The sequence below is a fragment of the Nymphaea colorata genome, chromosome 5 (genome assembly GCF_008831285.2).
Source record: "Nymphaea colorata isolate Beijing-Zhang1983 chromosome 5, ASM883128v2, whole genome shotgun sequence".
NCBI lineage: Eukaryota > Viridiplantae > Streptophyta > Magnoliopsida > Nymphaeales > Nymphaeaceae > Nymphaea > Nymphaea colorata.
Genome location: NC_045142.1, coordinates 12,042,222 through 12,068,853, shown reverse-complemented (window position 1 = coordinate 12,068,853; position 26,632 = coordinate 12,042,222). Strand labels below are relative to the sequence as shown.

Sequence of the window (26,632 nt, the reverse complement as noted above, 5' to 3'; positions counted from 1 at the left end):
AAATGCCAGAAAACATCCTTAATATAGAGTGGCTCATTTGCCATCCTAGTTCTACGAAGGTATGACGTACCTCCCGAAACAATGATTGCATCGTGTATGAGATTCTACCGTAGCTTAAGTCAGAATACGAGTGCTTTTAGCAAACTCGCCAATTCTAAGGTTGATATAGCATGATTTGGTCGTTGACCCTTGCATCCTACGACAGAATCTAAGCATACGCTTATTTCTATGCTAGTTAACAAGTTCAGAATTTCCAAATTCCAAGCTCATATAATCCATTTTAATGCATGCAACACGTTCTAAGAGAGAAGTTTAGTCAAGTATGAAGTGCTCAAGCCTCAAAGGACACAGGATAAACTGAGGACTATATAATCACATGAATCAGCAGTACCAACAATGCCTCTAATGCCAAAAAGGCAATTTTATATCTTATTTGTGTTCTATTTGACATTAAACTGAAAATAGATGATGCTACTCCCGCATGCATACAAAAAGAATAGAATACTTGTCATGAAGAAAGGATAGAATGTTGTTCCTCACTTTCCCGACCTTTTGCTTTCCTTCCAGGACTAGTGCTTTCACTAATGAACCTTGATTTGGAAATACGTGATGCTCAATTTGGCAGATGAGTCGAGTAGGCAGATGAGTCGAGTAGACACCAGGGTTGCCACCACTGACTTTCCTTCACCGGAAGAATCAAATTTGCAGGACTGTGCATTGGCAGATAACCTAGTAAGTTGATAAAACTTTCTTCCGACGTTTCTTTAGTTAATCTGGGAATAGGAACCTCGTCCAAGATGTACTTGTCCAGAAAATTTTCTCACCAAAGAACACACGAGAATCTGCAACGAAAGGCAAATACAGGCAAAGAGTTATAGTTGCACGGGAGCACAGAAGCACTAGAATTAGTAATTGTACACATAAAAGAAGTAGAATACAAGAGGCAAAGTCAGCTGAATAGAGATTAATTTCATGATCTGAGTTACAAATTGTACAGAATATAATTTTGAAAGGTAACTTCATGCATCAATTTGCAACGTTTTGCAAAAGATCCATGCATGCATTGCAAGTTTGCAATGACTATTCCAACGATGTGCTAAGCAAGCGGCTAATACCATAAAATGCAATAAGCTAGATTCCTCTAGCAGGTTGAGTGTCTTGAAGTATTTTTCACATATTACAGGATAAGGGGGGGACCTGTGCTAGCATTGTAATCACTAAAACATTCATGAAGCAAGGATAAGTGCGATAAAGCTTGAGAAACTCAAGCTCAAGGCTGTATTCTTTGTAAACTCCTGATTATATTCAATAAAGTTGTCAGTTCACATTCACTGCTCTATTTACCAAGTGTTTGAGAGATTTTTTTTAGCCTATTTTGGCATACCACATGGATCTCATTACAACTTATACATCTATTGCAACAACAGCATCCCTTGCTTCTTGGTGAACTTATGGGAGTCTTTCAAAAGAATAGAGCAAAGCATGAAACTTATTTGCAGATCAAAGCAACCATTTATATTACATTATTGATAAACATGGACCTTTAACTCTTTTCCCCACTCCCAAAGAAAAGTAAAGTAAATATAAGAGAAAGAACCTGAGCTTGCTGTGGTAGTCTAAGCCAGAAACTCAAGTTTGGAATAACCTGCCAAAAAAAAACACACAAGAACAAAAGTAAACTACAAATCACAGACATACCACAAACAATTAGATAGACTGACACATCAGTTGAAGAATATGGAATGGAAAGACTACAAAAGGAAATGTGCTAAATACAGCAACATCAAGGTAAGTTCAGTGACTTTTCAAAAGGCTATTAAATGTAAAAACATCATAACTATTATATGCATGAAAATTACAAATACTGGCTCATGAAACAAAATAAGATTATTACATAACACGAAGGTACTATTTTACCAATATGTTGCTTGTTAATTTACTAATCTGGTCCATATCTTAAGCTAAGTCACATGGATGCCGTACAGGTATGGGTAAGGGTAGGGTGATGAAAGTACAGGCATGGTAATTTAGAAAATCAGGAAGGTTTTCTATATATATATATATATATATATATATATATATATATATATATATATATATATATATATATATATATATATATATATATATATATATATATATAGAGAGAGAGAGAGAGGGAGAAAGAGAGGAAGATTCAAATCTGCTGGATACCGGATGACGAAGCACCAAAAAAACTGTCACTGAAAGCACCACAAATTGTTGTTAAAGCATTATGAAACATGGTTGCACCATAAACCGTCACTAATACTCCTCTTCCAACTTTCTTTTTCCAGCAATATGTGGCATCCAGCAGCTTTGCACTCTTCCCCCCTTCCCCCCCACCCCAACCCAACACACACACCCACACGGGCACAACAATTTCAGAAAATGTATGGGGGTACAGCAGGGTATATGTATGTATATATGCAAAATACAACAAAAAATTCAAAATGAAATCAATGTTTAAACAAAAAAAGGTAAATATAAATAAAAAAATACATGTTAATGGCCAATAACTCACAAAAATAGAAAGAAAAATGAGTTAGAAACAAGCTAAATCAAGTATAAGTAAGAATTTCGATAAAAAAAGTACCCAAGTGTGTCCAAATGCCCACTCTGCCATGTTGGTATGGTGACATGGGCATGAAGACCTTACTGAAACACCTACGTAACTTGGCCCGAAATCCAAACTTCATTTCATGGATGACGTGCAACCAAGCTTTGGTTGCACACACACATACATGTATACCATTGCCACACCCTTGTACCTAAGGTTTCTGATATGTGCTGCACTGGTACCCACACCCTGCATGATGTGAAATAGGTCTCCTGTTGGACAGCCTGAGTAATTGATGTTATTTGTGAAGTTGATGCAGTCACGAGGTGTATCCACATCTTCTTTGCAGTAACCCTTGCATAGTTGTGTGCGGATGGTTGAATTATCAGTTCAATACAGTTTTGGTTAAGAATATGGCAGACTCATTCAAAACAGTGAAGAAAAGGTGGAAGTTTTGGGTGAATAAAAAGCTTCTGGCAGCCCATTTCATATGGGCCCTCCATTAGATCAGATTATACTAATCATGTGAGGTGGTCAAGCACACTTATGATGTCTGCCCTGTTCATTAAGGAGGCATAATTTGTTGGAACAATTGCCACTTGAAAAATAGGAAACTATGCCACTCGGGAAGAGGATAATGATACTATTATGTTATATAATGAACAATGTGCAGCCCTATATTGTTGATTGACTCATATAGTATACTACCACAAAACAAATGTCAGACTATTTCTGTGACAACTACTCACATGAAACTGGTGTGGATCGTGAGCAGGAATTTTATAAATTGCAGATGCGTTTGGATCTGGACCAAACTTGACAACACTGCAATTCAGCACAAGTTCATTAGAAACACTAAAAGCTTAGATGTGTTTGGATCTGGACAAGTTCCAGAACATGCTGGTTGGTGTAACATCTTATCACCCTCTCTCATGTTGTACATGGTCTTGGACCATGGACAATTTGTTTGTTAATAGCCAACATTGGTGCTTTGTGAGGACTTCGGTGAACACGGGGTATTTACATGCTTGCAGTCGAGCATCCCAGCCTTGCTCAATAAATCAAGGGTATATCTATGTTGCATAACAGCTGAAACATCTCCTTATCTATCTACTACTACCTCAAAGGAATATCTCAATTCCCCAGGATTTTACATCTTAAAGGGCCGCATTAATGAGTGTGTATATGGTTGTCTAACTTGCACACTATAACAATATTGTGAACATATATGAGCTACAAGGTAATAATATTCTCCTTTTTAAAAATGAAGAGCATGATCGAGAAAGCAGTTGCAAGATCCCCAATTTCTAACCTTCAAAAAGAAACTTTCAGACCAAGAACAAGTTTGCTTTAATCCATAAGGGACCTTCTTAGTTTGCATACCCAAGCACTGAGGTCTTTTTCTATATACCCACACCACAAGCATTGTGTTATATATCTCAATCCTTCCACCAGGTTTATATTTGATTTTATAAACCCACTTGGATCCTATAATATTTTGTCTTGGGGTCTAGACACCACTTTCCAAGTCTGACATTCATCCAAGGGTCATAGACTTCAATGCTGCAGGGTGATTCTGGATGCAATGATGACACATCCCCAGTCTTCATCAAACACAACATGTCTTGAAACTTTGATGCACTTGACAGGAAGATCCTAGCATCTAAACCGTCATATTCATCTGCATATTCAATGACTCTATAGTTTACAACTTTAACCTAAAACTTATTTCTCAATGACATATCATGTGGACATAACATGTATACCTAAAGGCATGCAATTCATTATATTCAAAATATCACCCAAAAAGAGAAATAGGAGACTTATGTGCCAAGATTGACTTAGCAGACAATTAAAGATATGAACAACAATTTCCGTTTATAGACTAATAAGCAAATTGCTATCATGGTGCTTTTAGTAATATGGCAATGTTTTCATTCAACCAATCCAGTTTGTTGAGTATGCATGCAAGAAACTTATGACTCATCCCATTATTCTGAAGGTAGCCAATAAAATCATTTGAAGAGTGCTCTCCTACACCAAGGCCAAATAGTCATGCATTCACCACTCATAAATTAGCCCACAACGAATAGATTCCCACACCGATTGTAACATACAACTTTTTAGCATCAGAAACAGTTAATGAACTACAATTTTAGCCCTAGAAGTTCTTGCATCCTATTATGTTGTTGTGTGTCTATGTCACATAGGTAGAGGTATGGACCATTTTCAAAAACTTGGGTGCGGGGGTACGGCCATATACACACACACACACACACACACAAGAAGAAATACTTAGAAAATATATATCAACTATATATCAAAGACTCTTGCAGCAGTGTGCTTAAAAACCTATGAACAGCATTGGTGCTTAAACATATGGACAACAGAGCGGCCCCCTAGACAGTGAAATATGAACATCAGTCAAATTTTCACATCCCATTTCAACATTGTGGAACCAGAATCTAAGCGCTAAATGCTGAACTGGAATGGCTCAGTTACAGAAAATGCAGGATTTAGACACCACATACAGAAAATATTGGAACGGCTCAGCACTGTGGAGCATGGTTGCATATAAACGTAAAAGAGAAAGGGCAAACAATATGATTTTCGAAGAAGAAAAAGAAGATTAAAAATGACAAACCAGTAAAAGAAGAAAAACAAAAATACTACTAAGAACAACAATAAAAAGAAAAATAGTTGATGCAGGAAGGTCGTCGGAGGAAGTCGCTGGAAGTCACTGGAGGTCGACGGAAGAAATATCGCCCAAATCAGCCAACATTGGCCCAAATCGTTTCCACCGAAGGTTGCTGCAGGTCACTGCAGGTTGCTGAAAGTCACTACAGGTCGCTGGAGTTCTTTCTCAACAAGCAGCAGTAAAGAGAGCAAAACAGAGCCCTCACTGGAGTTCTGTTGAGGCTCTGTGTTTTTGACAAGAAATACGAAAAAAAAAACCTAAGTTTTGGATGAAAATGGACTCGGTCAACATTGACCAAGTCTGTTTTTAGACGATACGGACCCAAGTACGTTGACCACACCCGGTTGGTGTTGACCTGTACCCAGGCCATGTCCGAAGGCGTACCCACACTCATACCAGTGTCGCACCCGACCGGTACGGTTACACCACCAAAATAAACGTACCCATATTACATAGCTGTGTATGTATTGCTAAGACATTATATCAGAATTTAAAACTAATGATACATATAGAAAGTACACGACCTAGTCTTCCTCATATTTCGAACCAGACGAAAAATTGGATTCTGATGGTTATGAAACTTGCAGTCAAACTGGAAGACTAAAAATAGTCCAATAACCAACGAGACCAAGGTATTATAGTCATTGGTCAGTGGCAAACTTGTAATGATCAACCATGACCATGGGTACATTAGTAATCGACCAATCGAGATTAAATTGTGCTAATTATGATTAAGTTTAGCTACTACTGATAGTTTAAGAGCTTAAAGCCTTAAACACCCAATCAATGACGTATTAGAGCTCTTAAGCTAGGATTAGATACTAAGCTAAACCAAAACTGAAACTAATCATTCAAATCTAATTAATTAAACAAACCTCCTCAAAATATTTTATTAATTTTCTAAACCTCCTCAAGATAGAATAAATAAAATAAAATATAATAAGTAATAAAAAATAACAATGTGTCTATAAATAGGGGTTGCCACCCCCTTTGGGAAGCAACGTAGACAGAGAGAGAGAAAAGAGGAGAAAGAGAGAGAAGGGAGAAAGAGAGGGTAGAGAGAGAAAAACAAGGAGAGAAAAAGTGGTCGATAGCGACGAAACTTTGCCGAATCCTTTCTTGCATGCATTGTAATCACCTGGAGCAAAGCTTTTGCTAAAATATTAGGTATAATGAAAGTTATTGCAGTTTTTCCAATTACATGTAAAATTTTAGATTTTTGACCGTAGAAACTTTAATTTCTTCTCTTAGGCTGTGCTCTGCAGCGATTCACTATGATTCCTATGGATTCGAATCGAGAAAATCAGATCAATAGGTGAGATGCTGCTGAATTTTTGTTAGAAAATTTGAACCTCCTTGTAGTGCGCGTAGTGCTTACGAGCAACGAACGGACTGTGTCAACAGTGTTTGTGTGACTTAATGGTCTAGGCTGCACTGAAACCCATGCAAAACCACTCACCGGTTCGCTGTATCACAAAACTTGACGATGGGCTAAGCTAGGCCATGGGACCCAACTAGCCTTAGTCGGCCATGATTACTAGTAGATCTTGGTCAGTTATGATTCATGCTATGGTTAGATCATGTTGGCCATGCCCAGGGTCAAGATTAAGCTATGTGGGCGATTGATCACATGGAGTTTTAGTTAAAATTTATTGCTCATATTTCATAATACATAATTAGATTAATCACGTGGTTTACAAAGTGCTTTGACTAGCAAAGTTGAGATTCGGTGGCTTGAACTAAGTCATAAGTTTTAAGTGAATGACTTTAAACTAATTAAGTTCAGTTTGATTCTTTGAATACATGTTCATGCATACATGCATGTTATTTAGTTGCATCTAATTTTGGAAATATGTGTCGCACTCAAATAGGGAACTCGAGCTATGTTGATACAGACTTGTAATTGAGTTCCCAGAGTGAGTTGTTTAATGATAAACCAATGCTTTAGCTCTTAGATGAGCATAATTGATAATGAAAGCAAGGTAATGATGATAGATGTGAAAGTATGTTCATGCATTGAATTGATTGAGCATGATGGTTGTTTATTTATTTAACGCAATGTTTGCTCATGGCCTGAATTATCATTTTGATGTGGGCAACGACCTAGAGTCAGTTTTATATTTCCAGGTTAATCGTATAAGGGAAAGTCCGAGTATAGCCCAGTATACCAGAAATGAAAAGTCCTAGATTAGCACATGTTGCAACTATAAAGATGTGAACTCAACTGTAAAATATAAAGGGGCCAGGTTGCGTGGCGCAAGGGTCCGGGGACCAGCGTGATCAAAACCTTCCCTAAATGCAGGGATTGATGTATAAATTGCTCATTCCTCAGGCTAATTAAAGGAGCCCATCCCCGTCGTGAGGCAGCAAGAGTTGGATGCAGTTACTGCAGTAACACAGTTGAGTTCAATGAATTGTAGAGTCACGGTAGTGGTTACCCCAAATTATGCCAAGTGTGTGTGTATGCATCATTGTAATTCATGCTATTATGAATTGCTTGTCTATTTATTTATTTGTTTAAGTTTTTGTACTGTTATTACTGATGTAATAGTTAATTGTTTAAGTTTTTGTACTGTTATTACTGATGTAATCGATTAACTGTGTAACTCAGATTGAATTTGATTCATTGGAATGCCGAAGAAATCAGCAAACCATAGTTAACCTGTTGAACTACGATTCGAGTATTATCGCCAGTGCTGGAGTGAGCTTGCCTACAGTGATGATACTCACTCATTATTATTTTAACAGTCAATATAATGCATTAACTCTACACTCAAATGATACATCGGAGATCTTGTTATGATTTTACATTGTACTCAGCAGTTATGCTAATGCTATGACTATTTGCTTTCATTAGGTTCTCACTATGTAACGGATGATGCATGTTGATTAGGCAGCTGGAAGGATGGGGATTGTTGGGAAGAAATGCGATAATGTCATATACATTTCGCCTATGCACTTTTGTTTGTACATACTTGTAAAACTTTTTAGTTGTTTGAGACTAAGACTTGAGAGCCATAGCTCTCTGACATATATATAAAGTAATGTTTTTTATTAATAGGTGTTTTTCATTAGAAACATTAACTGCTAAGATAGATCATGTCATGTCCTATTTACGCAGATAAGTTATCTATACGCAATAGACAGATTGGGCCTATGCCAACTACGTAGGTGTGTGATTGTTCCACTTCCGCTGGGTCATAGCGACACTACAAAAAAAAAAGGTCTCCATTTCCTTTTCGTGTTTAGTTGTGTATGACATTGGAGCGTCACACCAATCCTTTTTGTCACATATTTACTGAGATCTACAATTAATCAATCATTGGATTCTTCCGTGTCCACAGGTGTGATCCCTCCACCTGCCTTGTAACCCTTCATCTTTCCTTTATGTCTGCCACTTACTCTCCTCCAAATTCACCACATTAAAAAGACAAATGCAGATGACAATAAGAGCTCTGTATGCGGAAGTTTGAGAAAATCTGTGTACATATTAAGAGGGTTGAGAGGAGAGGTTTTTTTCTTTATTTTCTAGGAAAAAGTCACCTAGTGAAAAAGGAAACTTCATCCTTATCAAAGCAAATTGTATTGCTGTAAATTGCTGTCTTGAAACAAATTAGTTGTGGATCGTTGGATGAAGAGATAAAATTGCCTAAAGAACACTAGCACCATCAGGCAATCAAGGGTGACAAATCCAAAGCATTTCCTCTCAACAGAGTGTAGAAAGAAGATAAGAACTGAAGAAAAAACGAAAAGAAAATATGTGAAGATAAGAGGCAAACTTGCATGAAAAAGAAGTTGACAGTAATTGGTATTCACCATCTTCAGTTTAAAAGAGAAAAAAAGTGGAAGAGACTGTTCCTCTACATCGAGAATCCTAGTTTAAGAATGTAAGTGCCAGTTGATGGAACTTTTATACGATCACATTTTCTGAGGGCATTATACAACCTTTCCACAAGCTGAAGACTCATTCAGTTTCACAGAATGACCAATTCAGATTGCATATATATCTTGGAAACACGGACGCAGAGCAAGATGATGGTAAGAACAAAAGATAGGTATTGTTCCAAAAAGAAGGGAGAAGAACAGATATTTAAGGGAGACAAATTATAAAGGTGGAAATGCAAATAGTAGATGCACACGAAAAAAAAGTTAACCCAGATTTTTCCCTTTTTCAACAAATATTAAACAGCCGATTATGAGCTAAGCTTTTGCCAAACTGATTCACTTGGAAGCAAATGTCCATTGAAGTAGCAATAGTTGAATACATCTAAGGAAAATTTAGGTGCATAACAAATCAGACCAATATCTACAAAATTTTATAGTTCTAAGTCACAACAATCAAACAATCCAAATGCAAAACTTTACTCGGAAACATCCAACTCAATGTGTATCCACAATCAAGACAACCATAAAACAGGACTAAGTGAAATCCTATTTCAACACTGGAGCAGATTACTTTATTGATATGTCAAAAGAGGAAAGCAGTGTCAAGAAGTTAGAATAGTTTTCTATTGTTTTTGTCTTTTCTTTTATAAATTATTTTTTTCTGTATCTTTCTTGTTTTTTCTGTATTTTTTCTCTGTTTTGCAGCTGCCTTAGTTCGGCTGAGTTAGAGTTGTTGGGGCTTCCACTGGTTCTCTCTTGGCCCTACTTAATGAGGGTCTTTTGCTCCCCTTTTGTCATGCTTCTTTGAAGAAATTTTTCATTTTTTTAGTAAACTATTTAGTTCCTTCATGCACTGTTGTCTTCCCTTTTGAGTGTGTTTGTGTTGTGTGAGAAATATAAATTGATATCTATCTTTGTTTCTTGTGTGAACTGAGCTTTGTGCACGTTGGAGATAGCTTGAAGAATATAGGTTGATGCCTGTATCTTTCAGTTCTTTACAAGCATTTCATTATGCCAGAGAAAGGTCATATTTTCTAAGTAGCTCTAGTTGGACTCTAGAACGTTAGAAGAACACTCGTACACTTAGCTTGTGCAAACAAGGTTAGATAAATAAAACAGTGGAAAATATTCAGGACATCATATTTAATGAATAGATGTTACTTGATTTCAATGTCACCTTATCATTAACATCTATCACTTCCAGTTTGGTTCTAATATGTCAAAATTTTGCCACTCAGACCATACAATAAGAAAGATAAACGCAGCCGTTATAGCCGTTAACAAAGTTTAAAATAAGAAAACACAGATTCATCTGGCCGTTCATATGTAAATGCCTTAGTGGCTAGTGCACATTACAAACAATGTTAAAAAATAATAGAGTTCTGAGGAAATGATTTGTCAGATGAAGACTCAAAATGTGATAAGAAAATCATAAAATCTCCACCATGTGGAAATCCCCAATGCTGGATGTACAGTGCTTCGAAGATATATCCATTATAATGATCAACAATAGAAGGTAGGTGTTTTGATAACATTCACAAGCTGAAAGAACCCTTTTGGTTTGTTAAGACTTAAGAAGAACAAGAAACAACACATCCAGCAACAACCTGATCCAGTAACATACCTCTACACCACGAACTCCAAGGAAAAGAAACCGATAAACAGTACCAGCCAGCAGATATGCCCCTAAGAGGCATATAAGACTGAAAAATAGAAATAACATCAGCTATATAGCGTACACTTAGGAATCATTTTCAATGACATGGAAAAAATACAACAAAAAGAAAAAATAAACAATATCAAACAAGAAATTTCGAGAGCTTAATCAATAGATTTAGGAAAATAAAGGCTTCAAATAGAAAGCAGCAATAAAACTGATACTCACACCGTGATCAAAGTACCAAACCAACCTAATCCTGATCTACCACCAGAAATAACGTCAGCACAAGCAGCAGGATGCCTCATTGTAGTAGCCTGGAAAAATATTACTCCAATTATATAGTCATAAAAATTTTTATTTTGTCATTTTGAAGTTAACTACCATTAGCACCAAGCAACAGTAATTTTGAGCCCAAGGATTAGTGACTTTTCAAGCAAGTTACATCACCCAGCTGACTTCACCCAGACATAAGTTAGTAAGATGAAGAGAAGATGTAATACGTATAGGTCAGTGCTGTGCATATCCCATAGCAACTTCCAAATTCCTACTTGATCTTAGGTTGAAATAGGCATGATTGGCCTGTCCTCGTGGACATTTTACTACAAACAGATATATATGATTGAATTGTCTCACGTCACCAAGCATATCTCCTAACACTCATCATTTAACAAGCATAGCCCAGAATTTTAAGGTCAATGTCGTATTGTCGTTACATCAAGGAAAAAATAATGATACATGATGTTTTACTATGTTACATGGACACAGACATGGGTATATATATATATATATATATATATACATATAATATAATGTCGTATTGACGTTACATCAAGGAAAAAATAATGACACATGATGTTTTACTATGTTACATGGACACAGACATGGGTATATATATATATATATACATAGGAAAATTAAATGGTGATTTTGACATTGACATTGCATGGAAGAGAGAGAGCGAAAGAAGAGAGGTATCAATCGGATTGAAAGAGGGAAGTTAACTGAAACGAAAAAGGAAGAAAGAGATGAAGAAAGGAAAAAGAAAAGGTTAAGTGAAAAGGAAAAGGAAGAAAGAGAGGAAGAAAAGAAAGAAAAGGGGGGGAAAAAAGAGAGGGAAAAGGGTCAGCACATGTGCCATTTTTGGACACTTCATGTTCAGAAAACAGCATGTCCCACACGTGTCAACACATGTCAATGTTGGCGTCGGTGTCAGATATGGCTGGACACCGATGTTCACACCCTGATCTTCATGTGGCGTGCGGATGAGGGAAGAATCATGCGCAAAATAGCAAAATTCGAGTTTTGTTTGAAAATAAATTTTTAGGAGAAAGGGGTCCGCTCATCGGTAGGAGGATCGACCGTTCCTGCCGCCATTAACAGCGGTAACCAATCCAAGGCCTAGGTTTTCTCAAGCTTTGACAAGTCATTTTTACTACATGCATGTGCAGAGATTGGATTTCGGATTTTTGAAGTTCATTTTGAACAAATACTTGGATTTGATAGAAAATATTTATGTATTTCACAAATTTTGGAAATTGGGAGATTGTTTTGAGAATGGGATTCTGAATTAGTCCTGGATTTTAGTAAATGAACTTTGATAGTTTGATTTGATCTAAAAATTGGAGCTTGGAAATAGAGAATTTGGATCCGGGATAGAATTGAGGATTTTGAAATTGAATTTTGAATAGAATTATGGAATGAAATTGGATTTTTTAATAGAATTGAAGATTTGACATTTTGTTTTGAATTTGAGATCTTGGAATTGAGCATTGAAAATTGGAAGTTTGGGCTAGACTTTGGATTTCAACTTGAAAATTCTTGGAATTGGAATTCGGTTTTGAAACCAAATGTTAGCTTTCGAAATATTGGATTTGATAGTTGAAGTCTAGCTAGAATTTGAAAATTAGATCTCGGAGATTGAAATTTCTAAGCTTGGAATGGCTGAAAATTGATCAATATCTTGGGATTTTGAACTTGGTTTTGGTATTTTGAGAATCTTGGGAAGATTTGATTGGTTTTGATTCTACATGGGATTGGAAAATCGAAAATTGGAGCTCCAAGTCATGTTTTGGAGAATTTGCCTTGATTTGAAAAAATTGAGTTTGGGGATTTTGACCAAGATTGTGAAAATTCGTTTGATTGGGATTTGAAAATTTGTTTGATTTTGGAAAATTCCAGACCTAGACTTGGAGCCCCAATCTCCCAATTTCCAAATTTTCGAAACACAGAAATGTTTTCAATAAAATCCAAGTCTCTGTACAAAATGAACTTCAAAACACGAAATCCACTCCCTGCGGGCCTGCACATGCATGTAGCAAAAATGACTTGTCAGAGCTTGAAATACCTAGACCTTGGATCGATTACCCCTGTTAATGGAGGCAAAAACGGTCAATCCTCGTACCAATGGGTGGGTCCCTTTCTCCTAAAAATCTATTTTCAAACAAAAATCGAATTTTGCTGTTTCGCGCACATTCTTTCCTCGTCCACACACCGCGGAAAAATCGGGGTGCGAACAACCGACACTTCATTTTTTTTTGACGTGGCCATGCAACGTAGTGTTTCACATATAAGCAACAAACAGAAAGCAAATTCAATGACCAATAGGCAGACCTATTACCTAGACGTTCTTACTAACACTCCTCTTTTTTTCTTTTATTAACTCTAAGTTTGTGATGGCCTATAAATTTTTCCATAAAGCTTTACAGATTTAACTTTGGAAACTGACATACTAGATACTTCAAGCATAAGTCCAACAGCATCATCCTATAAATTATTAAATTTGGGTACAATAGTACCATGTAGAATCAGAAAATATTTCATGTTATTGATCAAAAGAAAGACACGGAAGAGCCATACTTTACAGCAGTATGGTGAATCAATTGAAATGAATGTCTTCATGCACTGTACAAAGGATTAGAAATAATAGATAACAACTCAGTTTCTAGTTTCGGAAAAAATTACTTTCCAACAACCTCATGAGGTATATATCTGAACACGAATAATCATCAAAGCTTCAATTACATCTCCCAAAATACTACTTCAAATAAAAGCAGTATGTTACTATTGAGAACAGTTAACTGAAAAGGGATTCAAAAACTCACATAGTCACAACCTCCTACATGGTCAACAGAGGTAGGAACCTGATAGATAAAGCAACATTATTATCATTAAAATTATTATCTGAAAGGGAGCGTAAGAAGAGAATAAAGTTTATTATCTGGAAATAGGGACTAAGAATAGAGACGCATAAGGACAAAAACAAACCGTAGCACTCTGATCACAGAAAACAGATACAGAAAGAGAGCAGTTCATCTTTTCAGTGACTGATGACATCTTTATTACCACACCAATCTTTGGTCTCCTTTCATCTGCCACTCATTAAAACAAACAGGTGCTCTTCAATATACGGAATTCATAATGACCAGTAAATTTTGTCAAAACCAACAAATTTGAATCGTAAAAACCAATGATCTCATACAGTGAACAAAGAGAATTTCAGTAGCAGCATTCCGCAGTTGAAAGTAGCAAAAATTGCCACTTTGCATTACCAGAAAGCATTCAAACTTCAAAGTGATGAAATTGGAGAATTGATCATTACTTTGACTGACCTTAAATGGAAAAATCCTCAAACCATATTTACCAGCCATTTATGCATTTAGACAACAAGATCAAATGAAAGATTAATGTTAGCACAACCGGACCTCCAATTTCAAATTGAATTCAAGGAATTAGTTTTATGTCGATACAATCTGAATGTAAATATCAGATCAACTCAACCAGAAAGTCTTCCTTCACTATCAGCTCCATACACGTCCCAATCTATTTAATATCTGATTACGATTACAGAAATATTAGAAGCATACATGGCTGCAACCCAATCCTGAAGCTGGTTGCTGTGTTCCATCAAATACTGTACATGCCCCTAGAGTCCTAGACCAGTGAACATCCCATTTAAATTGCATCTGATTATGTCCAACACTCAGAATTGGCATCGACAGATTAAGGCAATAAAAAGCATACTTATATACATTTAGGATATCTCCAATTTCTGAATAGCTTCATATAGGATGTACCGATGCAGCCCATCCCTGGGTCCAGAAGAATGGTACCATATTGAGGATGCCAAAAAACATTTCATTGGCCAAGGCTAGGGTGAAGGAAAGTGTAATTGAGAACTGATATAAGAACAAATTTACATGAAAAAGAAAGAAAACATGTATATCAATATAAAAAAAATTATGTATTAGTACTTATGATAATATATAATATATATAACATGTCTGTGTACATGTGTTTTGTGTGTGCGTCTCTCTCTCTATATATATCTACATTCAGGTTTTAACAGTTTAGAGATGGTAGGCATGAAGAGCATGACAACAGAACTTTCAAATTCGAATGACCACAATCTGTTACATTTTCAACAATATTTGCTTGCATGGTGAATGAAACATAGGAAGTCATTTATGGACTGATCAATTGTGCTTGTTGCCTTTGGATGGCCAAAAATCAGAGCGACTTTCGTAACGATCAGTTCGGAACTCTTGGAACTATTTTGCTTGTAGTGTACTAAATGATTCTATTACTCTTTAAGAAAATCAAATAATCATAACACTACCATCACACTTTCAGCATGTAGGTGCAGTTATCGGTTACAAAAATAAAAGCTCGTGTAAAACAAGCTTCTTCGACATACTTGCCAAGCAGCCTATGAGACAAACACATGCATGTATTGTATGGTTTTCCAGAATCTAAATTAGGAAATCACAAACCTATGACAAATGTGTAAGACTGCAAAATAAGAAGCAACAGCGTCAAAATCTACAGATCTCCCAATTTCAGTACCAAGATTATATTAATAACTAAATTATGTTACCTATGAGAGTAATGTGTGACTTGGAGGCTTGACCAATTGAAGTGCATACACGGTATCCTGCATAGAGGAGCAAATCAAATTTTTAAGTACAACATGTCCACTGAACAGGAAGATGGCTGAAAATCCAATCCACTCCAAGGCATAAAACTAAAGTGTTCAATGAAACCTACAACAGTAGCAAAAGAAAAACAATGGCCTCAGCTATCAACTTAGTCAAAGTGAAACGACAAAATAAGGAAAATAACTGATGAAACAGGAGATAGGATTCGACTCTACAGAAATACTCTCATGAAGTTAAGGCTTGCCTGTGTCCTTTTAATACCTTTTTGAGGTTTGAGTTAAAGGTTGTAAATATGTTGCCTAAATGTCTATTACAAGATGTTTTATATTGTGTTTTGCTTCAATAGCTTTTAATGTTCATTTGCATGATTAATTTTAAAATACAAGACCTTAAATGAGTACATTTTTAATAGCTGAACTGTTTCAAATGAATGCCTTCAAAGCATCTGAAATATTAGATTTAAGATAAGCCTTCAAGGTTATCCTATATTCCCAGCAGTTTGCCTAGACTCTAACATCATAGTTAGCTGCTAGCAAAGCATTTTATTAAATGTTTAGTAATAGATAAGATTTTGACAGAGAGCAATATCCAGGAAAGGTGCTCCCAGAAGATGTTTGAACTTTGAAAAGGAATCAAGTGTCTTGTCCATAGATGAGCTACTGAATAGAGTGGTATTCATATGCTTTATGGTATTTCTTTTCTTGATTTCTTAACCACGGTTGTCTCGAGGTTAGACTGGTAGTGAAACAAAATAGGAATAAATTGTTAGAATATATATTTTGTCTGGATCTGGGTCCAGATCCAGACCCATGCTTGACATGTTTTACGTAGGATCTTTTTTCATTAATGGGATATACGTAATTGCTTTTATTGTAATGGCATATCCATGGTGTAAAGATATGTTGTAAAACATAATGTTAGGGTTAGGAGGCATGTGTTGCTGCTGCCGCTCCAACCTTATTGGCACCTCTCTTCTCCTTCTCTCTCTTGTTTTCTGTGCATGAGACTTCGGTGAATCAAAATAATATGATATTCAAGATCTCAGATAAACAACCTATTGATCACACCCTTAGTTCCTTAGGCATTGCAAGAAGACATTTATCTGTCTTGGGGCATGAGAGAGAGAAAGCATGAAAGAAATTTTTATTGATAAAGAAATCCTTTAGAATAATTTTCTTCTTCCTGTGAAGAATGTTCTTCCAAACATGGTCAAAGACTCAAGTGCTGTTGACTGGTGTGCCATGAATCAAGGAAAAGCTGGAAAGATTTTTCTTTTTGTTTCTCTATTTATTTTTCTACCATTTCATCCTTTCCTACCTGTCCACCTTTCTTTCCTTTGTCTTTTACTTTTTCTTTTTCTCTCAAACATGACAGATTTTGGCTCTTCAAGTCCAAAATACCACCTTGAGTAAAAAAAGTTGGAAACATGAGATGCAAATCCACTCTTGAAATGCATATTTCAACCAATTCATAAGAGAACACCTCAGAGGTCATCACGTTCTCCAGCATTGAAAGCACTATTTTCTAGTCAAACAACAAAGTTCTATCAAAGTGATGTGACCTCTTCCACTAAAGAAATGACAAAGTTAAATCAAATTGAGGATAAGAAGCCAATCAAATTGCGTATAGGAAGCCAAGACTATGTACTTACCTGCATTATTGATTGAAACAAGTGCACTGCATTTATTCCCACAATACAATGACCCTCCACAACCCTAAGAATATAAGTAAAAATAAGGGCCAAGAGGAATGAAAACCCCGAAAGAATCAATTTAAGAGGAAGCATGACAAATCTGGATAAATACATTGTTTCCAATTTGGGAGGGTATTGAAGACTAATAAAAAATTTAAAAGTAATTTAAAAGTACTGAATGCTTAATACAAAAGAGCAAGAAGATCAAAATGAATAAAAAAAGAAAACGCTTCACATGCAACCACCAACACAGATTTTACATGACATAATTTTAGCATATTTAGAAAACATTACCATGTCAAGAACCATAAAAAGCGCATCAGAAAGAATATCGTAAGAAAAAAACAACCGAGAAAAGAACATAGCAACTCCCAACAGGACATACTTGGTTGTTTACCAAGATATTGTATGAAAAATAGAGCCTTTAAGATAATTCATATAAATCTACCGATAAATGTACTAATTCATCGAGTTTCCACTGCCAGCTATACAAAAGTATCCCACAAAGAACATGCACATTTCTGAAGAAAATAAATTCAGATAAAAAATGGTTTACTATTTGCCAGGTCAGATTAAACATATTCATATGCTAGGATTTTCATTTTGCATTTTTGCATTTTTGCCTTTTCCTTTAAGACTCATTGAGTCCATACCACCACACTTCCAGACAGGAAATCTCCAAGATCTTCAATGTAAGGCATCTCAAAAGAAGCAGTTTTGAACACTAAAAAGCTAAGTCACATGGGTACTTCAGTAATGTCCATGTACCCGTGTCGCCGTACCCGTACCCAAAATGGGTACTTTGACACTTGGGTACCTATAGATTCAAACTGCTTAATTTTACTTTGATTTAATTTTTTTCACCTTTACTTTTTATTTTATTCTTTGGATGTGAAAATTCGATTGATGTTCATATTTGACTAGGGGGCTGCTTGGTTGCCATATATTTAAAGTTTTTCATAGGTTTCTTAAACACACTGCTGCAAGAGTCGTTGATATATATTTTCTATGTTATTTATTTGTTTATATTGATGTATATTCTTTATTTTGATACATATTTTCTAAGTATTTTTTATTGTTTATATATATATATGGCTGTACCCCCGCACCTAAATTTTTTTAAAATTGTCAGTACCCGTACCCACATCGGTACCCGCACCGGCACCTGTAACCGTACCTATGTGACATAGCTAAAGAGACGGCAGGATTAAACATATTAAAATAAACAGCACAGTTAGACCAAGCAATTTATGGTTCAAGTCCAAATCAACCAGAATGTCCAAATCAACCTATTTTCTGAAACACTAGACTTACCACAGGGTTCAGTCTTTCTTTCTAATGTGAAGGCCAAATGTCTAAATGTTAAAATTTAAAACTCAAACATGGAGTCAGGTTATTCATATAATTTTGGCTCTTCCATGTGAAAACCATTCTCAAAAAGAAAAAAGGAAAGGGATAGGCACCTATTTCCTTCCTGTTATACAAATATTTTTTTCTTCTTTGTGATTTGTTCAATCTGTTGCTTAGCTGGGTTCACATCTTCCACCTATTAGTCTGCTCTGCTCTACAAAGACTTGTTAGATCAGAACTGAGAATCGATACACAAGAATCAGCTGATAATAGTTCCTGTCAGTCTGTATATCAAACCCAAACTGACAGTCAGCACCTCCTAAGAAAAAAAGGGTTTCCTGGTTTTGTTAACCTGAAAATTGTATTTTTCTGTGCTGATTATCAAGTTTGTTATAGGTATTGGCTCTGATGAAATTTTCTCTTTCCTGTTAAGCCGTGTCCTCTTTTATCACATTCATTTATTTTTTCTAGCCATGCAATATTTCTCATCCATTCAGGCTTTCTTCAAACTGTTTGAGTCAACTTGTTTAAGAAAAACTGAATAACTCTATCTTCTAGTAAAAGAAAAAAATAGCTCCTTTTATCAGGAGTCAAAATCCCTCTGGCCCTTTGGGGCATTTGGATGAGTGCATACCCTTCCCACCCTAATTTCTCATGCAGGAAGAAAATGATTATGATGAGATTGTCTCTAATGTTGTAAAGTGCATAACATGACCCAACTTGGTAAAGTCCATAATTAGATATGTAAAATAATGTAAAAATTCATACTACAGGAGAGACTATGGGATAGTTGTATGAAGCACTTGATAGACTTAAAGAAGCATCAAGAACTGCTAGTAAAGGCAACAGGGATAAAACACACAATATTGGAATATAATTGTTAGAAGGTGGTATCCCAATTTACTTAATACATGTTGCCAATGCTTCCCTAAGGTCTTTTTTCTTTTCTTTTCTTTTTTCAGGTGAAGATGAATAAGGAAGTCCAGAGGAAAAGCTTCTTAGTTATGAAGATGGGAAGACAATGGCCAAAGTACTCAAATATCTTTATTCTTTTTGCAACAGGAAATTGTGATGACAGAATGTGACTGAACACCTTCTAACAGGAAGTATAGGCTGGAGAGAACAACACAACATCATTGCTCCTTTTAATTATTTTGACATGACTACACTTGATTCCACAACTGGTTCATTCGACCTGTGAAGTATTCCAAATGGTTCCTTCCCATCATCCCTGTAGCAAAGAAGGACGGCAATACCCAAACTTCCATCAATTTTCAACACACACACACAGACAGAGAGGGAGAGAGGGTGACAGTATCAGCTCTTCCTTCCTTTTCTACTGAGAAAAAAAAGTTGCAAGAGGTCATATGGCTCATCCTTTCTCATTTGACAGAAAGGGACACAAAAATCAAAGGAACAAGTTCTTTTCCCAGTCCCCTCCCTGCCACCCCCCCACAACCAACACACATTAGGCACTGTATGTGAATGTCGATACCAATCTTCATGCCAATGCTCAAGCAAGCAACATACACCATTATTAATAAATATTTACCTTTTCCATTTACACTTAAGTTTTACTATCTTACCATTGTCAATTTTGTCAATTTCCACACCAAAGTCCCAGTTGTCTGTTTCTCCCTCCACATTCAGACCTCTTCGCAATGTATCTGGTGCAATCAATGGAATACCCTCAATAGAATCTGCACGTTGAGCCCCGGACTTGATGATAAAGTTCTCAGCCGAGCATGTGAGTCCAGACCACCAGTAGAGCACAGGAAACTTTTGAGAGTCCAGAGAGGGGAGGGAAGCAGATATAGAAGGTCATAGAGCACCTGAGTGTTGGGGTGAAATGGCGGTACCTCTTGTTATAACCCCCACTTCCATGCGTACCTGGATTTTTTTGTGGTGGCGAGCTGAGTGCGGATAAACCCATATCTAGTTTGTTATTACCACGCTCTCCTCGTCAAAGTTTGCCGCCTTTCGCAACAGCTACTGCAACGATGGCAAATGGCTCTACTGAATTTACTGGTGGAATAGGGGAATTATGCTGTAGACTGTTGGTGCCAAAATGACCTCGCGCTAAAGCATCTTTGACATTAGGATTGCCCCGCACTACTGTATGATCAGACATCTCTTTCATACGCACCTTCCATCGATCTTTCCAACCCAACTAGTCTGCAACGTCCTTCCTCCTGCTGCCTTAAAGGCTATCCTTCCTTCTTCTCTAGTTTTTGCATATGTGCCATCATCATCGATACCTTCATGGTTAAGTTCGCCAAATCGGTCATCTTTGATCTCACGATCCTTCCTCTTAATTTCGTCAGCATCATCTAGAGTTTTTCCTAAAGACCCATAGGGCACCTCCTTTGCTCCATCTATTGACGTGCCATCATCTAGGGCACCTCCTCTGCTCCATCGCTTGATGTGCCATCATCTGGGGCACCAATTTTGGACCCTACATGCTTCAATGTCTCTGGAGCCCAACTCAAGTTTTATGGCCTTCCTCCCTGTATTAAACCTTTGTCCTCTTCATGGGAGAGAGAGAGAGAGAGAGAGAGGTAACCCCATCGTGGTTGTTTTCACAGTCAACTATGGGTGCTAGGTCCAGAGCTGATATCTCTCCATTCAGACTGACAATTGTTGTTCAACCGACCCCCATCTCGTGACTCCTTCTCCTTGAGTTAGTAATCCCCTTTGATCTCCTTGTTCCCTCCCATGTATCCATAATACGTGGCAATGGGGGCTTCACCAGCTGGTCTACTAGTCCCTCACACTACCCTTCTGCTTCTTCCTCTTGGTACTCCACCACCTGTTGGACACGATACATTAGCCCTTTGGCCTCTGGATAGAGAATATCTTGGAAGCCTCTGTAGAAGGGACCTATATGTTGGTGTCGCACTTCTTGTTTTCTAATCCCCACCAGATGATCCTCCTCCTCCTAATGTGTTGGAATCTAGATGAAGAATCGCCTCGGTTTCTAGCCCACCTACCTCTTGAATTTCTAGTGGTTTGCAGGTGCCATATTTGCCAATTTGGTGGTCAATGATGTAGGCAACATCCTCTTCATATTTAGGTGGCATACCCTGTTTATCACCCATGGCAAAGGACTCCTCTCTTAGAGCAGAATGGGAGTGGAGAGTCGTCATTTGTTTTGTTCCCCTCTCTTGAGAACTCGCCTCCAGCTTCAACGCTCTTGTTGGCGTCTTTGATTTGGTGCTTGTCTGCATGACCGATCGCCTATTGTGGCAGGACACAAAGTGGAGGAGTAGTGTCTCCATGTCGACACCTCTCTGGCTTGCATTGTCCCTCAGGGTTGAGATATGAGCATTGACTTCTTCAGGTCCACCATTGGAAGGCTCTGAATCCATCCTTGGTTGTGTGTAAACTCCCCTTCCTTGAAGAGCATCAATTGGCAGTTTCTTACCGTGAAACTATTCAAACGTCAGATGCATCTCCTAGTACTTTGCTATTATTGTCTTCCACATCTCGTTCATGCCTTTGGTTGTTGGTTAATCCTTGCTGATGAAATCTCCATCTTCACCAATCTAGCATCACAACGTTTGCTGATTGCACCCTCAGAACCAGCTTTAGTACCATTTGTTAGCCACCGACTAACAAGCTGATTACAAGAGCAAAGCACACACAAATAAAAGCCTCCAAACTGACCCACGCTGGCTAATCCCCGATTAAGGTTCTCCCCTCCCAGAGGAAATGACCTTCGACCTATTTATAGTCTTATTTGGGTTCGACCCAAATGGGATCTGATCCAAATCACATAACCGGTTACTAACACTTTTCCACTAAGAAAGGAAGTTGCAAGAGGTCATATGGCCCATCCTTTCTCATTTGACAGAAAGGGGCACAAAAATGCAAGGAACAAGTTCTTTTCCCAATCCCCACCCTGCCCCCCCCCCCCCCCCACCCTAACCACACAACGAACACACATCAGGCACTGTATGTGAATGTTGATACCAATCTTCATGTCAATGTTCAAGCAAGCAACATAACCAATATTAATAAATATTTTTACCTTTTCCATTTACACTTAAAGTTTACTATCTTACCATTGTCAATTTTGCCAATTCCCCCTACCATCAATTATGGAAATCGGCAACTTTTGCAAGCTATAGTACTTTATTAGTTTATCTTGATGCTTAAACTTTCTGGTTTGGAGACACATAATATGATGAATCTGCTCCCAGTATACAATATTTGTTATGTTTTATCCTTAAAATGATACAAAATACCTACTTCCACTTAATTAATATTTTTATGTCATCTTTATTTTTATTAAGACATGTACGAACAGTTCCTGACTATAAATATTTCAATTTTTGTACGTGGTGCTTTTTCTTACAACACACGTGCATATACATAAGCACGTGTATGTCAATGTCTGCAAATCTGGTTCATACTCCATCTAAATTCCTAAAAGAACACCCGCTTGATTACAGCTCGTGTACTGAACAGTCCTCAAGCAGAACTTCCAGTCATAGAAGAAAAGAAGATGCTAATTCATTTGTCAGTTACCTCACATCTGAAACATCTGGGCTGGTCATGATTGAATATCATCTGACTGCAGAGCTGTTTTGTAAAATGCATATGGTCAGTTACAAAACATAACTAAATGCTCAATTGCACCCAAAGATTTAGCTAAACATATTGCAATGACACTGGAAAATATGCATCACCATTCTACTAAGGGAAGCTCCCAGAGTAGAGTATTAGAATGAATGAAAATAGCTAATGCAAAAACAAGAAAAAGGAGTGACCTGGTAGGCAAACCTGAAACCATAACCAAGAATCATTCGCTGCCACCTTGTAAAATCTGTACAAAGAAAATGTGTAAATGACAGATGTCGGAACATGGCATTCTGGACAGTATGTTTTGTAATTAAAGGCCTAAGGTTTTGATATCACAGATGCAGAAATTATTCTAACAAGCCATATTTAACACAACAGAATAACCACTATCAGACCAAATGATGGCCTACATAAAAGAGCACTGCATTACTGAAAGTTAAATGGTTAACATCCTACTTTTCCATTTCCTATTCCATAATGGAGAACTACATTTTTTCACATGCAGCAATAGTATTGTAGCATTTGCAGCCACTCCTTGAACATTCAATGTTAAGTTCTTCAGATTTGGAAATCAATGAATGAAATAAAAGGCACTACCACTGTCAAAGAAAGAAGTCTAACTTGAACAGACAAGCAAAAAGATAAAAAGATATTAAGGAAAAAAACACTTGCAATATGTTATCACTTGTTGAGGCACCAGGCTATGTACGTATCTGCAGAATGGTATAAGGAGTAAACAGGACAATGTTCCTACACGCAGGAACTGAACCTTGAAATCTGGAAGATGAAGCCAACTATGCAAGTATGCATTCAATAGAAAGCAAAGGATGTGCTCTAGTCAGCTTTACCAACCGTATGGAATCATCAATTCACTTGTCTGAGTACTTTCAGCACCAGCAAATCAGCGACCATGGAAGCGCTAATCATCCAATGACCAGCATATCACCTGATCATCATATCCAACAATCGCGCCCATTTAAATTCTTTCAAGTTACATGGTGCTTCTCATGTTTCTTCATTTATTTTTTTTAGTTCTTGATTAGTCCGCTTAGATCCTGTGAACAATGTCCTTTCCTCATACATTCATTTGTATTCACAAAAATCTGCTGTGTGACAGCATTCTTTAGCAATAAAAATACTGATGCACTTAAATTCTGTCCACTAAGGGGGAGATTTTTGTCTTTTATTCCTTGCAAGGGTTGCTTCTAATGAATCAAACATTCCAGCACCTCTGCAATGACAGATTGAACCAATCGACTTGCACCATGAGATCTTGTCTAGACCGTATATATGAAAATATAAGCATAAAACTACTTCTAATACGCAATATTAGTCTTAAAAAAAATTGTCTAATATATGAAATTGTCCTAAATAATACCATGCGCCTAACCGTACATTCTAAGTGGAGTTAAAACGTGAATACTTCGACCATAGAAACATGACCGGGCATTTTAGCACCTAAATGGATCATTGAATAGGTTCGTTCAATTTTAGAGCTTGAAGATACATGTACATCCCCCTACAAAATTTAGGACGCATCAGAACCCTACATTCGCATATGATGAGCAAGATTTCTAGAACCCTCTGGCAAAAACGAAATCGTAAAGAGTAAATCAACAGAAATTGGTTATTCAGAACACATCAAGTAACCAGCACCATGGCAGTGAGTCGGATTGCAGTACATTCGGGATTGCTTGGAAAGAGGACAGCCGATCATTTGATTCACAAAAGTAAACATACAGTAAGTCACCATATATGACTGACACATTGGTAGCCTCTTATGAGCAGGCAGAGCCAGGGAAGTAACAGGCCGATAATATGGGTGCAACAAAAACGACCACTAAGTCACAGTCGCTCAATTTCATCATTCTCAGCGTCACACCCACCCAGATAGGAAAAAAATAAGTGAGATGAAGGCAAATCTTAGATGCCAACAAATCTAATAATTCATTTGGAATATCTAGAGGAGGAGAAAGAGAAGGAAGACTTACCCATCTTCACTGAGAACCCCATGAGGATAACTTTTGATTGGGGAAGCCAGGCTGAACCTGTAGACCTGCTTGCTCTGAACAGCAGTTAGCTCGCACACGCGAGATGCCGAACTCGCTGCCGACCACAACAAGATCGCAATGCAGGCTGAGGCCCCCAGAATGCGGCTTAGAGATTCCATTTGTTGGAAAAGAAGGCTAAACTTCATGGGATCACGCAAGCGCTCTTTACTGACAGACTGTGGCGCCATTGACGCCCACCATATCTCAGTTGTGTGAACGTCGAAAGGCCGAGGGGAAGGAGAAGAGGGGAGGGAGAATTATTTGCGATTGCTCACATTTCGTCACGTCGAAGCCCAAATTCCTGGCTTCACGACTTCTTGCGGCCGCGTACTCAAAGATGAGAGCGGCATACGCCCATGAACCTGCGAGTGTGTTGGGCCTTCAGCCAAAGTCACCTTTTTTTATCTTGCGTGCATCAAGAACAAAACGACACTAAATTAAAGCAAACTCATATATCTAAGAATGCCGTCATCATTTTGTGATGTCACATCATCAACAATTAGCTCAAAAATTTCGCAATTGCGTGGTAACAAGTTCATACTTCATTATATATCTTGTATTTTCAAATTAAATTTGTCTCCTTATCTTGTGAATCGAAGTAGAGTCCTTTCTTAATGATGCTATTGCACCTTTTGGCTAGGTTTGAACAGCGTGTCGAGTAGCTCAAATTTGACACAACAAGGTTCGTTTCAAGCAGGAGTTAGAGCCGACTTTTCTCACAGACGAATTGAGTTCTAGTTTTATAAAAACTCATGTGTTTAACCGAGTCGAACTCGAGTTCACTGAATTCGACTCAGTAAACCTCGACTCGGCTCATGTGTCCCTGGGTCCATTTAAATATCTTCACATGTCAGGGATGTAAATAGAAAGGAAATGAGACTACAAGGATGGCTGACATTAATTTCTCTCTCCTCTCTCCCCCCATCTTTTTTGGTTCAGTCTGTCTAAATGTGATGTGAGTTATGCTTTCTTCGATATGCCATTGTTCCAGTCCTTTTTGTGTTTTAGTAGAAGTCGGTAGCAAGTTCTGATTGATTGTTTGAAAATCAAACAAACGAGCTTCCTGAGTCAAGTGGAGATGAAAAAATGTATTATCAAATCAGAGCTTGAGTCCAATTTGTAGAGTTCGACTCAAGCTCGAGCTGAGTATTAAGTGTCAAGCCCAACTCGAATGCAATCTTTAGAAGTTTTGAGACAAC

At 37.4% G+C, this 26,632-nt stretch overlaps 1 protein-coding gene across 2 annotated transcripts; it reads right to left on the bottom strand.

The window, feature by feature from the left end:
• Positions 1-344: 344 nt before the first annotated feature.
• Positions 345-25,837, bottom strand: LOC116254467 (uncharacterized). 2 transcript variants are annotated; one of them, XM_031629863.1, is made up of 11 exons: positions 25,374-25,837; positions 23,584-23,626; positions 23,329-23,382; positions 17,407-17,470; positions 15,695-15,751; positions 14,086-14,189; positions 13,923-13,961; positions 11,047-11,135; positions 10,786-10,864; positions 1,598-1,645; positions 345-842 (listed from the first exon to the last, which is right to left on the bottom strand). In XM_031629863.1, exons 1-11 carry the CDS (start codon positions 25,619-25,621, stop codon positions 765-767), a joined length of 903 nt encoding a protein of 300 aa, XP_031485723.1. In that variant the 5' UTR covers positions 25,622-25,837; the 3' UTR covers positions 345-764. The 2 variants fall into 2 exon arrangements, with proteins under 2 accessions (XP_031485723.1, XP_031485724.1); XM_031629864.2 differs by having other exon boundaries at positions 23,571-23,626; positions 25,374-25,531.
• Positions 25,838-26,632: the final 795 nt, after the last annotated feature.